At 37.8% G+C, this 18,895-nt stretch overlaps 1 protein-coding gene across 2 annotated transcripts; it reads right to left on the bottom strand.

Annotated features, from left to right (window-relative positions):
• Positions 1-328: 328 nt before the first annotated feature.
• On the bottom strand, positions 329-18,125 carry LOC131781653 (fibroblast growth factor receptor-like 1). 2 transcript variants are annotated; one of them, XM_066159425.1, is made up of 9 exons: positions 17,885-18,124; positions 12,921-13,214; positions 12,504-12,539; positions 10,415-10,711; positions 9,815-10,198; positions 5,437-5,676; positions 5,146-5,178; positions 2,916-3,053; positions 1,176-1,972 (listed from the first exon to the last, which is right to left on the bottom strand). In XM_066159425.1, the coding sequence occupies exons 1-9, from the start codon at positions 17,967-17,969 to the stop codon at positions 1,521-1,523; spliced, it is 1,959 nt and encodes a 652-aa protein (XP_066015522.1). In that variant the 5' UTR covers positions 17,970-18,124; the 3' UTR covers positions 1,176-1,520. The 2 variants fall into 2 exon arrangements, with proteins under 2 accessions (XP_066015526.1, XP_066015522.1); XM_066159429.1 differs by lacking the exons at positions 1,176-1,972; positions 2,916-3,053 and adding an exon at positions 329-1,149 and having other exon boundaries at positions 17,885-18,125.
• Positions 18,126-18,895: the final 770 nt, after the last annotated feature.

The following is an 18,895-nucleotide window of genomic DNA, read 5'->3' as shown; positions in this document are numbered from 1 at the left end:
GTGCCTTTTTTTTAGACCTATCTAGGGCATTTGATACAGTGGATCATCACTTGCTACAACGAAAGCTGACGAACATCGGTCTTACCAGTTCCACCACCCAGTGGTTTAAATCGTATCTCACAGACTGTTTCACTCTAGATTAATTAACTACGCGTGAAAACAGACCAATCGTTGATAACCTATAATTGAACAACCACAAAACGAAACTATCATTAGTTGATCTTGCATGAGACGCAACGAACGTTGAGGACAACCATCGGGTAAATATTTTCTCTCTTGGAATTGTAATTTAGTTGAATCCTTACTCATCATAATCGCTGTGTATTTTTGCCATAGATTTCGAACGCACATGTGTATTAACAGATATTAAAGAACACAGTTTGAAACCGTTGGTTACAGCAATACATTTGTTGTCTACAACAATACACAAACAGGTCACAACTCACATCGTGGGTTGGAAATGCTCGCTCTAGAGCTACCGAAATGCCTGTCGGGGTACCCCAAGGCAGTATATTGGGACCTTTACTGTTTTTAATTTACGTGAATGATCTTCCGGATTGTCATCTGTTAAGTAATATTATCCTTTACGCGGACGATACTGTAATCTATTACTCAACCAAAAATGTCGGTGATCTTGAACATCACATCAATGGTGACTTACGAACAGTGTCTGAGTGGTTCTCTAGAAATCTCCTTACTCTAAATATATCCAAGTGCAATTTTGTTATCTTTGGAAGTCCTCAGAAACTGAATCACATTCAAGATATTTTATTTAAAGTAGAGGGCACTTGTACTGAGAGAACACAATCATTCAAGTACCTAGGCGTGACATTCAACCAATCCATGTCATAGGCAGATCACATCGATGCTATCAGCACGAAGATTAATCAAAGGATAGGCCTAATCAGGACAATCAGGAACGTATTGCCACTACATACTAGAGTTAACTTGTACAATACCCTAATCCTCCCTCTTTTTGATTACGGAGATGTTATATGGGGGGACAAGAACAACGACACCATTTTAATTTCGATTTTATCAAAAATCAAGCGTCCCAATGATCTTCGTTTGCCCCTTCCTCGAACTAACTGGGGTAAGCAAACATTTATCTATCAAGCTGCGAAGGACTGGAACAGTCTTCCAACTGATCTGAAAGAAACACATCTCTTATTTATTTTTGAATCCAAGCTGAAAACTTTTTTAAAAGATTTTGATTAATTTTAAACTTTGATATTTCGATTAGTTACCGATTTTGAAATTTTGACTCTTTTTAGATTTATTTGCAAACACATTTTATTTTATTTTATTTTTTATTATTATTATTATTATTATTATTATTATTTCAATTAAGGTAATTAATTTAGTTAATGAGGTCCCACTGAAAACCGCTGTGGCGTGTTGGTCTCCCTCGTTAAATATTATTATTATTATTATTATTATTATTATTACAAGTTTCGCCAAGTTTCGAGTTAGTTACCGCACATACAAAAGTAGGTAAAACCTCATTATCAAAAAGCTTGTTACAAAATCTGTTCCTGTGACAAATCGCTAGGGATGGTTAAACATTGAACCAATTTTCTTTCCCAGTGTTCCTTTTCAACATTCTTTGAAAGGTCTATGAAGCTCCTTTTTCGCAGCTCCTTTGGGAGTTTTCCTCTGCCAACGTCATCAAGTTTGATGACGACCAAACTGTTATCTTTCCTTGCCATGTGTCGCTGAAGTGCGTAATCCATTTCAGAACCGCAATAATTGCTATTGAAAAAGTTATTAGACACGACAGCTATCGTTTTTCTTGACTTGTAAACACTGTTAACCATATTTTCACGAAAAGGTACTCCGACAACGAAATCTCTGTAGTGTACACAGCATTTAAAACCGTGCTTTTCCTCCAAAGTTGGAATTAGAGTTTTAGTCACCCAATCCGAGTCTTGGGAGCTAAAAATAACGAACGCGTCGTATTCAAATTCAAGTTCTGAAAGCAAAAATAAGGATATGTTGCTGGCTGACAGTTCTATAGTAAAAATTTATAGGAGTCAGATTTTGACTCAAAACCAGTTAAGGTGATTCCTCAGAAAAACTGAAATAAAGTTATGAAACAATTATCTTTTTAACTTTCCTTAAAATGTTCCCTGCCAATGTCTGTTTCGAAAAGTACAATTTAAAAGGTTGGTCACCGTGCTCGTTTAAGAGATATGATGGGCCAAACTTGCCCAATTTATGCCTGTTCTGGTACTGATCATGTGCGTCATTTCATTGATTCGCAGCACATTTTGCTGCAGCTGGAAGCAAGGCTGGCTAAAGTAACATTTTAAAACTGAAAAACTCGATAGGTTGAAAGTCTTGAGCGTATTGAACAATTTGATATGTAATGAAAAAATCCCGCAATTTTAAACGACATCAACTCAAAACGTTCCTTAAGTCGTTGTTTTTAAGTCATAATTTGCATCGTCGAGTAACAGTCTGTGCAAGATTTTAGTAATATCTTTTTTTCCAATTCGATGAATGTTTTTTAATTTGCCCAATTTAAAGGGGGAAATTTATACATAATAATTATGCAATTAAAAAAGTATAGGTCACCATGCTAGTTCACAAGCTAAAGACCATCCTATCCCATTACCCAGTCCACTTATTGAAAAACAATACCGTGTTCTCGGAATATGCGCGCGCTTACTTGACTGATTACGTAATTTTTAAGGCCAATACAGGATGCACAGTTCAATGCTGAGGAATCACCTTAACAATATTAAAAATATGGGCTGGCACGGTTAAAATTCATAATGAGATCAAAGGGCGTTCTCTGCCTCAAACACGCGAGCTTTCGGCTTTCAGTACATAGCCTAAACAAACTAAGAAGTAAAAAAGAGATCTTTAAACCTTTAAAAAAACTACTGACCTCTCTTCCAAGTTAGACTTACCTAACATTGAAATTGAATCGTTCACTGGCTCCTTAGTTCGGGATCGAGAGCGCCAGCAGATAAAAGATAAAGCAGCTACGGTAATTAGCACGCCTGCCGAGACGATTCCGGGGACAAGAGCATCGCGAGTCTTCTCACCTTAGGAACGAGATACGTTTCCAGGTTATCATTTCTAATCATCAAAGACTTCATAAACAATAGAAGTCAGGAGGAACTAGAAGATAAACATGCAAGGTAACACTGGGAGCATGGTTTTGACGAGATGAGTTGGTGTTTTCTTCGTACGAGTTGGAGGAGATGGCTGTACCTCGAACTCTTCTCTCTTAGCCATTCGCGTTATGTGTCGATTCTCCACTTTTAGTTTTGCAGTATAGGTTTTCAATCGAGCCCATTGCCTAAATTCCCGAATGTTGGTCCAGCTATTGAGAATAAAGGCGATATCCACAGAAACAGCAACATTTAAGATGATAGAGAACGACCCTAGTCTGTATAGATGGTAGCTATTCACCCAAAAATGGGAACGCATCGCATACAGTTCGTAGAAAATTATAGCAGTTCATGCGCAGTAGTGGGGATAGGATCAAATGGAGTCCAATTCGGTCTGTAATCATACTAGTGATTAACAAATCAGACGACTGCGAAGCGATTTGTTAATCACGATCAATTAATCATAACCATTACGATGTCCGAAAAAAAAAATACACTAAGAACAAATGTCTACAGTTAAAAATTCCTCCATTTTGGAAATTCCCCAGTTTTTCTCAGGATAAGTGGTTGTTGCTATGGTTATTGTGATCAATTCTGTTATAAGTTGATTAGCTTAGTGGACTAAGTACGATTGGCTTCTTTAACTGTCAGATATCAAGTGTCCGATTACAACCAACTGTCCTGTTACACTGTCCGATTACAACTCTACAGAGTAACTAGTGAAAAATAAAGCGTTAATGCACTAATCACATTTGAGGAAATTGTAATGGTTATGATTAACCAACTAAATAGTTTCCTGAAACTTCAACAATATTTGGCTTTTTGGAAACTTCCAGGGACTAAAGTAGTAGGAACTCAACTAATTTCGTTGTCTTGCTCTCCCGGCAAGGTTTTTTTTTCTAAAGCTTTCGCTACCGAAAGGAGCTGAAAGTTTTGGAAAAGTAAATAAGGCCAACACTTATTATAAGCAGAGCTTGTTATATCCAAGTTTCTAAATACAGAAACAGCTAGTTTGTTTTAAAGGGATTTTCCTTTTCCAGTTTTCTTCCTCTATCTCGTATTCTGTTAATCCTGTTTTTTTTTCTAATATCTCAGGATTAGACCCTAATAAATACAGCGAAGCGACGTGGGAATTTCTTTAAGAAATATTGCTTACTTTAGTAAATATTAGTAATTTTAATAAATATTTATATCTTGAGAGAAGCCACTGTGATACATCGCTTACATTCAGCCTTAAATTGTGGCAAGCTCAAAAGAAACAGGGAAACTTTGATTATTGCCATAAGAGTATTTTAATCTAGTGGTTTTATGTTGAACAGCTCAAGGTTAACCTAGTCTCCTTAAGATGAATTGATTAGATGTATTACAATCTACTTTCCACGAAATGATAGTCGAGTGGTCATGCAAATCTCCTCCATTCAGCAGGAGAAGTTTGCCTCATAACCCACAATATTTTCACTCTCCCGGCGCCATTTCAAAAATGTTTTTGAAATCAAGAAACTGAACACGATTTAAGATTCTAAATAGTAACCTAGCTTTCAGATAACAGTCTTCAAATGCACTAAGAATATGACCACAAATCCCGCATTTTTATCGCGCTTGGCAGCCTAAGACGCATACCAGAGACGCTACTCTTTTCTACTTCTTGACTATCTGCTTCAAAAGTAAGGAGCTACACAATAAAGGCATTTGTAATCTGTGATAAAAAGAGCCATACTGGGAAATATTGGCCCAGGTCTTCGCAGTATGGACCAATTGCAGCGAGGTCCTTACAAAAAACGATCAGGGGCCAATATTCCCCATTGTGGCTCGAGCAAGCGAGGTTATTGAGTTAAATCTGTTCTTGAATTTGCTAACTTATCAAAACAAAAATACACGGTGTGTGACCGTTTCAGTGGAAACAGTCCGTATGGCAAAATACGGACCAAGTAAGAACCGATCAGAACGCTCGGATCTACCTCAAGACTACCTTGCTATCTAATAAGTAGAAGTAATTAAGTTGTATTATATCAATGAACTGTACCTCTTGAAACATTTGTTGGTGAAGCCGTTGGATCTGAGCAAAAGAAAAATAGCTGTTTTTTAACACAACAACTACCAATGACCAGTATCCCAGGGCTAATGAACAAATTCCTTTCTTTTTTCATATCATACTTGCAAAACGTTTCCTTTAGACTCAAAAGCTGTACAAGAAGACAACTTTATACCAAGATACAATTTTCAACTACAACTATAGAACATTTAAATATTAAATAGTTTAACACAAGCATCTTTCACACCTTCTCATTCATGAATGAACTATTTCTATACTCACCACATCCTCTCTCATCGAATCCATCACTACAATCATTTTTTCCATCACACTGCAAATAACCTTTTATGCAGTCTCCATCACAGCGAAACATTCCTTTTGAACAAACCAGAGGGGCCGTCGTTGGACATCCATTTTCATCTGACTTATCATGGCAATCATTACGACCATCACACTTCCGAAACAATGAAATACAACTCTTATCAGCGCAAGTAAACTGGTTTGCTTGGCAGATTTTGGCTTCTAAAAGAAAGAAAAATTGGCCGTATTTTAACAACTAATTACACTCATAAAATCATGTATCTACCATATTATCAGAACTCCAAGGAAATGTGGATGAGCCACATTTGCAAGAGAAGATCAATTTTCAAAGCTCAGTCGATAATGTACTGTAAATGACATGATAATGTTTATCTCCAAGGATTAAGCATATCAACATCGTCTGTATGAAACTTGGCTATTCTTTGTATTGGATTTGTTTGACCGCGTTAAGATTAATGCTTCTCCATTCCATTTTAGATTGGTTGTCATTCAAACAGTCAATCAAGCTGTTGACCATATCGGTCCGTCAACGGAATCTTTTCGATTGCGATTGAAGAAGTTTAAAAATGGCGGAGTCTAAAAGTCGAATTTTCGCACATTTCAAGATAACTTTTGAAAGGTTAAAGGGTAACTGACGCCAAATTTTTCTCCTTTTTTTGTCTCAATATATTCCTCTTATGTTAAAGAATCCAAAATGGGCAAATTTAACGATATATTGTGCAAAACCAAATTTTCTACAAATTTGTTTTGACGCTTAATCGACGGCCATTTTGGAAACGGTTCGATTCAGGTCGCGTGATGTGATATGTCACACATGTGTACGGCAGTGAAAAGTGTCATGTCAAGACCTGAAAGTAACAAATTCTTCCCGGCTGTTCAGTTGCTGCCGAAATTTACGAGCGGAAAGAAAAATAAGATTTGTTCGATTCTGATATAGGTCACCATTTAGAGACTACGAAATACAAAGTGAGAAATAAAATAACGAAGGTTGAATAATCGAAACGCGACGGCTCGCATGTCTGTATTCAGAGCCACAGGTAATTTGCACGCCATTCCAAACAGCTGTAAAAATATATATGTTCCCACTACTTTTTCTCTTAATCACTATCGAGTCCTATACTTATAGAAATGTTTTTTAATTCCAAGTCGAAAAGTATTGTCTTTAGATGTTGTCCGGTGTATCCTTTTTAAATTTTTTTTAGTGGAACTTTTTGTTTATTTCTTTCGATACGTTTCTTCTCTGGCTGAGAGTTTTTCAGGAATGGTTACAACTAACATTGAGCAGCATACATAGCATATTCGTGTGCCTAAGTTTAATTAACTTCCAGTGGAAGTGTATAATGACAGAAACATGCTGTAAACGGATTTTACAAGAATGGCCTTGTTATGAGCGCCACACTCAAGCGTTGTTTCTCATTTGCGACCGGAAACATGATGAAATCAATCCTGTCCGAAAGGTTACTCGTTTCAAAAATGTACCAATGTCAGCTGAGTGAACAGTAAATGACTCGCGCTCATTATCGTAAATAAAACAAGCCGACAGCCTGAGAGGAAACCATTAAAGCACACGTCACGGGACTACCTTTTACCCACCGTTTAAAACGCAGTGCTTTGGTAAAAAAAAGGAACCGAGTCCGCGACAAACTCGTGCTACGGAAATAAAAAGCACGTAATGTTTCTCAAATTACGAGCTGAACTTAAACGGAGTCAGCCTTCACCAGTTTCCTCAAACCCTGGATGCTGGACAATACATCTGGCTTCTGCCTGCAACTGTCCACTGTAACCGGCATCCTCAAAATTTTCATTTTTGACCACATCCACTTCTTGGCAAAAGATGTTTTCTTCCTCCCTCCACATTGATCGGCAGTTTCCACACTGACACCTTGTAATAAAAAAAATCAGTAAAGTAGCAATTTTTTTCACGATTTTGAATAGAAGAAATAGAGAGCACAACTTGTATGATTGCTTTCACCAAAAGGAACAGTTATCAGCTCTATAAATGTCACAAACGTGAGAGATAATTCAAACTTTAGGCTACTTTACTTTATTTACAATTCTACATGTTCGAATGCTATTTTTTGCTGCATCGTGTTTCAAAGTAAAAGCCAAGAAATCTTCAGTCGTTCGTCAAATTCAACACAGGAAAACTTAAAACCGATTCAATCGCGTGTGAACGAGTATAATCCATCCAATTCACCTCCACAAGCGTGTATGTTTATATTTTCAGCCAGTGAAACCTTGGCTTCGGAAGGTGCGTGCGTGTTGCGTTAAAACACTTCGCTCCCACGGTATTCAGGAGTCTGCACATTTAGTTTTCTCTTCTTGATCGCTCCTATATTTATTAAGGGACTGATTTTCAGATACTTCATTTATAATCGTAAATGCACTCACCATTCTCGCCTTCTTGATTGAGGCGGCCGCGGCGCACGGGCTATGGATCCTCCTCTGACTCTTGCGCTCTATTTCAAGTTACGTTCGTCCTGGCGGTTCAAATTGCCAGGGCCTGAATTCACCAACAGATTCATAAACCCTTTCATTATGTTCGCCTTCCACCGAAGCCTCAAAATCCAAATAATCAGACCCCGAAATAGAACTGCTTTTACTCGAATTACTATCCACCATATTTACTTTGCTTAATGTACACACGTAAGACGTGTAAAGTCACATGATCAAAATCGAAGCGTTTATGGCGGATGACCCACGCAGCTGCATTTAGGACAGTTTTCCCGGCGAAAAAAGGCACAAAGAGGCATTCGAAGCACCTTGTATCTGTTTCAGTGTTAGCCGAGGCATGTAGACAGTATTCCGAAAAAGTGACCGGTTAGCCGTCAGTTACCCTTTAAGTTGGTCTTTGGAATCTTAAAATGCGGTCAATAGACTACAAGGTGAAAGAGATAAAAACTATGTTTTGTGGAACAAGAACCTCCTTTACATAACCTCGTCAATGATTAGATAACATTCACATTCAATTCCTCCAGAAACCTCAACCGCATTGGGTTGAACTTACCTTCAACAATCAACCTCACTGTGCGATTTGTTGTTCCATAACTATTGGAAGCCACTCAAGAAAAGTTTCCACTGTCTGATTTAACAACGTCCGTTATCCGCAAATACCTGGCAGCCCTCACATTATATCGAACAAAGGACAAACCCAGCAAAAATTGATCCAAAATTCTCCCCCGGCGAGAGGAAGCCTGCATCCATCTCTACCCCTGGGTGGGAGAGGCACTGTGAAAGTAAAGTGTCTTGCCTGCGAACAACAGGCCAGGTATCGAGCCCGCAAACCAGAGCACGTACCACCATATCGCCCACTGAATATTGGCTCTTTATCTTCTATATCTCCCTTGCCGCTCCCAAACCCTTTTTAACCCTTTACCTCCCATGAGTAAGCAAGACAGAATTTCTTCTCTCAATATCAATACAGTACCAAGAAGAAAAGTGATGAGAATAGGAACTGTATGTCAGACAGTAGGGAGAATTACTAATGAGATTTTAGGAGTGAAAAGGGCTAACAGATAGTCTGGAGTGGGTTTCTGAAGTAACATAATCCATTTGCCTCAGCATGCTTACTCAATCACTTCCTACCTGAAGGAGATGGTGTAATGGGCCTTGAAAAAAAAAATGAGTTATGCTCGGTTGGAAACAATTTTCAGCAAATGATCAGCTATCATAGAGCAGTCGCTTTTTTTAATTGGCCCGTGTTTGATTTACTAACATCCAAGTGGAACTGAACAGAGTCACGACACAAACACTGTAACTGAGTGTTCTAAACCCAAATCAAAGTGATTGAAACGGCCACAGGCCACTCGGTAGCGCAAGCTTTTTCGACTAAACACAGCACGTAGTCGTGCAAAAATCGACCCTCCGTGATTCCCGAGACGAAGGAGACTCTCAAGAAAAGAAAGCTGTTTACAAGGGCTTCATGGACAATAAAATACACCCAACGGATTAACCCTTCACCCCCTAACATCAGTATCCACATTCTCCACACTATTCACTATACATTTCCTAAGGTGCTGACAAAGAGAATTTGTTTGATAATCAAGAGCTGCTTTACTTGGTGATCATTTCCTCTATTCTCATCATCTTAATGTTTGATTCAGGGGTGATATTATAAGGAGAAATTAGATGCTAGTCACTCTTAGGGGTTAAAAGGTTAACAAATAAATTCCATGTTGCCGTGCATCTGTTCAGTAACATATCACAGATGACGTCAAAATGTGGTAAGAAAAACAGCTGCTATGAGCAAATCACAGAAAGCCCCTAAAATCTGATCATAATAAAGTGAATGATAACAAAAATTATTAAGAACTAGTAATCTTATTATAGTTTTACCTACCGATGTTTTGGACAATGATGTAAGCATGTTCGACTGCGTGACCAGCAGCATTTCCCACAATGCAGGTGTATTTTCCTTCGTCCCTCTTTGTGACATCTAACAAAGTCAACTTCACTCCGTGGAAATCAAATTTTTTGCCACCACTTGGTGGCACAATTACATGTTGGTCTGTGTCTCCTTTATTCACGATTTCGTAGTGAGGACTTTCAATTGAACCGCTTACCGAACTGTTGGCCGAACCGTTGGAACGCACAGGAAACCACCTTAACCACTGGAAATGAGGCATGGAATCACTTAATGCTTTGCATGTTAAGCTGGCATTCTCTCCTCGATAAACTGTGACATTTTCCATGGGTAGAACGACTGGTTCAGCACGAGCTCGTTCTGAAAAATTGAAAAGAGAATACTGTCAATACTGTCCATGTAACCCAAAAACATCCATTGTTTCGTTACTTGTAATGTTTATTTTAATTTGACTTTTTAAATGGGATTTATATTGACCAAAAGAGTTTGAAGATTCTTTTTCTCAGATAAAGAAAACCGTGAGTACTCTTCAGAGTCTGTGTCAGCTAGAAAAATTTGAAGGATTTTTCCTCTTACCATGAACGTCTACTTTGTATGTATGATTAATCCATCCGTATGAGTTGCTCACATTACACATGTATGACCCAGTGTCAGAGGGAACCAAGTCCTTCAAACTCAACAAGGTTGTCCATGGACTCAAATACAGTTTGTTGCCCCCTTTCCTTTCCTTAATCAATTTTCCGTCTTTGTACCATTTCACGGTAGGACGAGGGTTTCCGTCGGCAGAACAGTCCAGCTTTAAAGAGTTTCCAACGGGTACTCCAAGAAGGTTGCGCCTCATCTTGCTTTGCTTCACCGTAAATCTTGGAGCAGCTGTGAAGCACAGAACAGCCACAGAATTTGAGCATTGAACTTCTCGACGACCGCCCGGAATCTACCCCTTTCTAACACATTTTAGGTTACAGTCTAAACATTATTTTATTTTAGGTGTTCTACAGTACTGGTCATATGGTGATGGTTCAGAGCTTTATCACATGCGGGGCAAAATAACTAAGTGAGGATTGGCTGAGAAAGAGGGCATTTTTTCTTAATCACGAGGGCACTTTGGTAATCAAGAGGGCATGATTACTTGATGCTGATGAAGCTTTTTTGCTGTTTGAGGCAAAGATCTATTGATTGCAATGTAACTGAATAAAGCCATGTAACGTTGATAACTGTATTTTGAGAATAAAGTATTCATTGAATCTCTTTAAGAGTTACTTTTTTTTTTACATTTGTGGCGGCATTGAAAGGGCTTCATCGCGCGGAAATCGTGCGCAAATGCAATTCCCTCATATATTTTGCCATTTATGTAATAAACAAGTAATCGCTGCACTCTGCGAACAGTAGTTGTAAACTTCTTAATTCTCCGACGTGTTTCGTCTAACTGTCGTGGACTTCTTCAGGAAGTTTGACAAGTTAACACGAAACTAAAACCGTGGCCCCCTACATATTTTTCTCACCTTGCTTTAAAAATGTTCAAAATTTTTCACAACTTCGCCTGTTCCTGTTCGTAAGTCCAGCCAAACCTATACGGTCATTGGCCCCAGTAAAAGCCGCTGACAACAGCTTATGAATACAGGTGTTTCGTGTTAACTTGTAAAATTCCCCGAAGAAGTCTACGACAGTTAGACGAAACGCATCGGAGGATTAAAAAGTTTTACAACTACTGTTCGCAGAGTGCTGCTCACTAGTTTACATTTCTAAAAACTGTTTTCAAAAATAATTCTTAACGTAGACATTAAATCACTAATATTATTTACCGTAATTGCTCAGATTCTTGTGGTACCTAAAAAGCAATATTAACCATGCCACGACATAACGAACATTTTGGCTTTTTTTCCGCAAATTCGTTAAATCGAGGTTTTCGATATAAAGAACCCTCAATATAACGAAGCAATTTCCCTGGTCCCTTGGCATTTCGTTGAATCGATGTTCTACAGCAATACATCACTCTGACCCAAAACCTGTTTGCCCTTTAACTCCCACATGTGATTAACATGTAACTTCCCCGGTATAATATCCACACATTATCCAGCAAACAGGCAATGAGAACACTTAGAAGTTGCTAACACCAAATTCTCTTTCCTCCGGCATTTATAAGGAAATGCATGTAGCAGCTAAAGGGGAGAATCAACAATCATATCTTGGCCTTTTCTACTCCCGAGTTAATGTTTAACGCACAAAGCGTAGAACAATTACGAAATTTACTGGATAACATATGCGATTGCCAAAATATTATTTTTTTAAATTGGATTTACAAATCTTAACTTTTGATTGGGTATTGTAGATGAGCTTCAACACTTCATCAATGTTTTTTCAAGAGATTACAATTTCTTGATAATTTTTTTTCATCATCAGTTTTCTTCTCGGAGGGTGTTAATGGAGTTATCCGACAGCCTTACAACAGCCAAAAATTTAGCCGTTAGCCGTTGATTGGCCAAAATTAGCCGTAACGTTACGTTAGCCGTAAAAGCCATCACCCCATTGAGACTGTCTTCCAGAGGAAGGTTGCTTTTCTCTATTTCAAAGAACATCAATATCGGCTCCTGTATCAACTAAACTGCTTCTATATTCATCTTTCACTAATTTCTTCCAATTAGAAATGAAAGCACATCTGTCTTACCTCCTACTGTAATTTTGTTGGGATTCAGTGTTGGACCTTAAAGAGAAAAACACAAGAAATTATCTAGATGGAAAATGCTTTTGTGATGCAGATTATCTGAGGCCACACACATCTGAATCTTTCTATTCACGTCCTGACCGGATTTTGAACTCCCAGCTGTCTCAGTTAAATACTTTAAGCAATCGTAAAGGAAACATTGCACCTTCGTCGGAAATAACTTTTTGTGATGGCAAGTATGAAATTACCATCTTTTCCCTTCTTATTTGCCTACCTCAGCAACTCCTACTTAAACTGACATCACCTCAGTTTGTCGCACACAACTAGTATAAAAGAACTTTGCTCCCCAGGATACCGCTATAAATCACATGCGTACTTGTACTTTTAAAACAACTCAAATGGTCGCAAATGTTTACTTACTTCCGACAAATAGGTGCATTGTAAAAGAATTCTCGCCACAGTCATTTATTGCGACACACGTGTAGAAGCCGGCGTCCTCTTTCTTGGCTCTTTTTATCTTTAGGTATCTGTAGAGTTTTAACCTCATACGATGATGATTCGATGGACTTAACGTCTGATTGTCTTTGAGCCAGTAATACCTTGGTTGTGAGGTCTGACCAACGGTTCTGATCTGGCAAGTGAGTTTAACATCCTTACCGCTGGTCACCTCGATGATTTTTATCTCGTTTCCTTCCTTTTCACGAATTTTAGGAACTGAAAAAGAAGCAAAATTTTTGTGAGTTCAACCCGAAACACCAAAGATGCCCTTCCTGATCCATCACTAAGATCCACATTACTCGAACACCCGCAATTAAAATATTAATGTTTGGTAGAGGTAACGGTAATCCTGTAAAAATTACATATTAAATTCAGTGTTCTTACTAACGACTCTCTCAACAGGCGAGCAAACACGGAAACAAATACTGGGAACCGATGTATAAAGCTTTTTCCCTTGTAGACTCCCCTAAAACAGTAACCCTGACGCAGAGAATGCGGCAACCCTGACATAACTGTGACGCATCTATCAGCTGACTGCGTCACTTTCCATCGCCGATACTATCATAATTATATACTGACTGACAGGTCACATTTCAGAATATACGTTATGAAGTTCACATACTTCCATAAACACACTGTATGATGATTTTTCCACTTCTGTCAATTCCAGTTTTCCAATGAAAGAAAATTCGTAAGTCCTGGTGTTGTACGTTAATAATCTAAATTCGCGTTATATCAATCTTTATTCCATGTACCTGATCAATTTTTTAATACAGCGATGATTTGGCCAATGAGAGCCTACAGGGTAAGCAAGAAATCTAACAAAAGCTATCAAAAAGTCGATGATGACTGACTTGAACCTATTTCACGAGATGGAACCAGCTCATTATCAAACTGAAATTATCTGATTTACGCTTCATTAGAATATAAATCTCTAAAAATCGTCTCTCAATGAGTTCGTGGCTGGAACTCCTCTCGGCTAACGAGCTGATTTCAAATGAATAAAGGGGGTTAATTGCTAAAGAAACTATAGTGCTGCGTCGGTGGGAGAGTAAAGCGTCAATCGCTTTGACGAAGGGCTAACGCTCGAAACGTCAGCCTTTAAACTCTTCACGGTGGCCAAGTTACATTATCAACTCAGTTGATAACACTAAATTACCCTGAAAATCTTAGTCAGTCCGATTTAAATGAATGAAAATTTGTTGACGGTCTAATTAGGAGTTTTGGATTTTGCCTTTCACCACCCCTGCCTTTCAGAGAATTTGTTTTCTTTAAAGCTTAGGATGCGAACCTAGAACTTAATAATCGAAATATATGTTAATAAATACAGGAAGTATCTTTCAGTTTCATGTTCGCCTACGACATTGGGGTAATTGTTCAGTCGAGTCAAAATTTGTTTACAAACATAAACGTGAATTTATTCGACGTAGCATAACTAGAAAATCCCAAAATTGCAGAGAAAGAGACAATATCGAAAGCTTTTTTGGCGACACAAAACACAAATTGATGATGATAGACATTTACATCATCGAGTTGCTGAAATGGATCTAGTTTTTTCCCTTTCGAGTGTGTTTTGCAATCCTTAAGACTTTCAGACTCCTCGGTAGACAAAGTAGTTGCCATCACAAGGACGTTATAATTTATGGAAATAATAGTTGTTAGCTGTTGATTTCATACTTTTTTTGGAAGATCGTCTTCATAACTTCCTCTTGATTAAAAGGCACAAAGTTTGGCGAAAATGGAGTGAGTCTTTTGAATTAAACCAATTTAGATGCAGAATGCAGTCAATTTCCGCTTGAATCGGAAGAGTCAAAATTGCCAAACATGGCGCGTATCTGGATTTTATTTTGAACCTGGAATTCCTACAAATGCGACAAAGAAGAAACTTGGACCACTATCTACTCTTTTTCGATATCATGGGTATGATATAATGATATGATGGCCTTGCTGCCAGGCAAGTAAGGCCAATTCTTTTTAACGGGCTGCCTGAATGACCATGATAGACTTATTCTAGTTTAAGATTATTAATTAACGTGCAACAATCCACAGTCAATCTAAATATATTGATATTGTTTCATCTAGATGCTATTTCTCAAAACTTTGCATCATCAAAGAAACGTAGACGACAGGAAGAAAATGGTACTTACGAGCATTATCAGAGGGAGCAAAAGAAGCGACAAAGAATTAAAAGGGTAAAAAAATTTGTTTGGCTCTTTAACACTCTATTATCTTATCAGCTTGTATGTTTGAGTAAATTTCAAAAGGTTTGAATTCAAGTTTGATCTAAAAACAGGGTAAGGTTCAAATTACACTGTAGATCTGCTGATAAAAAACATTTTATGCCGAGAACAACTCTGACCAGTGACACAAGGGCTTTACAAATAATTTATTGTAGGAATTGCTCACCATTCGGTATTATAAAAACTTATTTCACATTTTCCCTTTTAGAAACTGGATAAGAGACTCAAAGTGGCAAGTGAAGAAGAGAAGAGACAACCAATTTTCGAGGCCCTGCATCCTAGTCTTGTCTCCTCAGACGAGTCTGATGAAGAAGATCCCACATCAATGGTAACAAGGCCCCTTACCTGGAGGACAGAAGAAGTTACTAACTTCTTCCATATACTAGACCAGAGGTATAAGTCTTCCATGACGAATCAGCAAAAGAGGCAGTCAGTGAACAGAAGGGTTGGTAGACCAAGTCATAGAAATAGTAGAGAGATCCCAGAAAAATTGCTCTGGGCCACCACCTAATTTAATTTTAATTTTAGTATACAGTCACTCAACTCTCTTCCCTAGGACCATCTCTTATAGTGTTGCCACATTTCTACCCAATTATACAGATGATGTAGGTCTACCATCTCCATTCTTTTATTCTATATGAATTTAGTTTTTAATTTGACAATTTGCTGATTTCAATTTTCTCACAAGAAACCACCTTAGTTGGCAAATGTGAAGTGAGACTTCTGTACAATCATGGTTGATTACAAGAGAGTTTGAAGACTGTAAACATATACATGTATAACATGTAATATTTTGAGCAATTTAAGTAATTGAGCAGCCTACATTTAAGTTATTGTCAGTGGATAGTGAAATCAGTTTCTAGAATATTTTGCCTTCCCTGACCACCATTTGGCACTTATGTCCAGGATTGAATGCAGGTGTTTTTTGGCAAACAATTCACATTATATGAATAGATTTTTGAACATCATCACACTACATTATCACATAATTGTGCATTTAAGTGAATTTTTATTAGTGAGAACAATTTATCATGCTCATTTTAAAGAGCCCAAAATCCTTGACATATCTGCTATTTTAGAGGTGGCTGCAATTTTCATTTTCCTTTTAGAGTTCTCTTGTTCTCCATCAGATGGAGTACTCTAAGATTTTCTCAGTCCAAGTAAATATTTTCTCTTTAAGTTAATATTTTAGAAGTTTCAATGATTTTCAAACTGGCTCAAACTGTTTTAATTAATATATCCGAGTCAAAGATACATGCAGCCTTCACAGTTAAGGTTTAAGAAAATTCTGTGTTTGAATTGCAGCTAGTTGTATTTTTAGTCAATTAAATTTATTCTTCAGTTGCAATTTCAAACATTAGAAGTTTTTAAAATAGATCTAAGGTATAAAATTAAATGTAAGGTGGTATTCTCAGAATGTTGTCTTGATTCCCTCAGCACATGAAGTTCACATAATTATATTTTCTTCAAACCTTGACACTCATTTTTGCAAAATGTCTATAGTTTGTATATATAGACCCGCACATAATTTTTCAGACAGTCATCCTCCAGTTTTATAATATCAGTTATACTATACGGGTTAAGTTTTGCCTCTTGGCTTTAGAGAGAAAAAATGTGTAAAGTGAAATAAGGATGACAAACATGATTGTTATCAGGCTCCGTTTTGGGCTCTGAATAAATTGTACCGCTAACATCATTGTGCATTAATAAACTTGATAAGAATTATTAAAGGAGTGCTAATCCTGTCTGGGAGAGGGAAATAGGACGAAATGCTTTGAGAACCTGCAGTAGAGCTGAGTCCAGGAAGTGAAATTTAACGAACAGTAATTAACCGTGCGGCGGTAAACGCGGGAAAATGCATCCCTTGCACGAATTCACCGTTACAGAAAATACCGGAAAATGCATGCTTTCGACTGGTTAATACCAGTGAACATAACGTTGGAATGCGAAAAATGGCAGAATACATGTTGTTTTCCATAGATTAACCGAACAACAATAAAAGGTAAAACGCCTGAAAATGCGTTTTCACGAAATTTCTCGAATTCACTAGTGCGGAAAAACGTTGGAAAATGCATGCTTTCGACTGGATAATTCTTGTGAACATTTCGTTCACCGGGCGTAAAATGGTTGCGAACAAAAGAAAACATGGCATTTTCTATGCGTTATACGAACTGCAAACTCTGGAAAATATTATGTTTTCCCGTATTTACACACATTAACCTTCCCGGAAAATGCGTGTTTTCAGTTGTTAACTCCGGTGAATACGTTGTTGTTCACTCGGAAAATGCCAATGAACGAAAGGAAAACACGCTGTTTGCCATGTGTTAACCGAGCGGTTAATGCCGGAAAATGAATTGTTTACCTGCATTTACCGCGAAGGAAAACTACCGAATAATGGAACGAATACTGGGATTCACCGATGCGAAAACGCGCAGAAAACGTCGGATTTTCCATAGGCAAAACACGGGTAAATGATAGTAAATTGCCACGTTTTCCGTAAATTCAACCTTCGTTTTCCGTACGGTAAACGCTTGTTTTTTTTGCCGTGTCAATGACTAAACTATCGTTGCTTAAGGCTAAGGATACACTTAGAACAATACCCTTCTTCTTGACAGCGGATAAGAATGAACGTAAATTCACACCAACCTGAACACGCATCCGCGTGCCAATTATCCAGAAAGCCTAAGACAGCAACAAGAATCACTTTGAACAGGAGCACACTTAGTATCATGACGATGAAAATACTCTTGCTTTGGGTGATCTCTCGAACAGCTTCCTTGAACAGCTTTAATTGTAATTTCGTGTTGAACCCGTTAAGGAAAAGGAGATGATTGACTGTTAAATATTTTAGAATTTCATAATGCTTTGTTCTACCCTATTTACCTACGTAAATCCTGCTCTGTTAATATTACACTTTGCATATTTTTGCATGTTACAAGGATCATATTTCCGCTTTTCGATAACCTTGTAATTGATCTATTCTTAAACTTAGATGACAGGTCACGTTTCAATGCGTTAGGGTCACGCTTTCTTTAGTTCTACTACACCACAATAAAAACATCGCGGTTACATAAAAGTCAAAACTTGGCAGACAGTCAGTAGTGGACAAGGTCCCAACGATTGTTACTAAAAAAACAAATCAGCCTTTAGTATTGGCACCCGAATACAACTTCTAAATTGTGGCGAGATGGGCTGTCCTGTCTTAAAAGCCTCGGTGTTTTGTACGAAATACTATTTGGTACAAGTCAAGAAATGGGAGGAAAGTGAAATGCTTGATATGAAATTTAAAAGGGGGAGTTTAAAATAGACATCTGTGACCTGTTTCGCTGATCATGCAGAGAACGTTGTTTTTAGCACATACAGTATTTCGGCTCTCGTCCATATTCTGTAAACTAATATAAGTGATGTTGTAGTTTCTGTAAGGCGCAGATGTCATATTCTGCGGTTAAAGATAAATAAATATTCATCACTGTGAAAAAACAGTCGAGCAGAAAGAATGACAGTTTTATTTTCTCACACAAAGAAAAGCTTCCCGAATGATAGACAACCGGCATACATGGCGGAAGTCCTAGAAAAACCTAGACGCATATCTGCACATACTCAGGCTCTTGTAATGGTAAAATCTAGGCGAAGCCTAAATTCGATTTTCATACCTAT

This window comes from Pocillopora verrucosa, chromosome 1, assembly GCF_036669915.1.
Source record: "Pocillopora verrucosa isolate sample1 chromosome 1, ASM3666991v2, whole genome shotgun sequence".
Lineage (NCBI taxonomy): Eukaryota > Metazoa > Cnidaria > Anthozoa > Scleractinia > Pocilloporidae > Pocillopora > Pocillopora verrucosa.
This window is presented reverse-complemented; position numbering and strand designations above follow the sequence as displayed.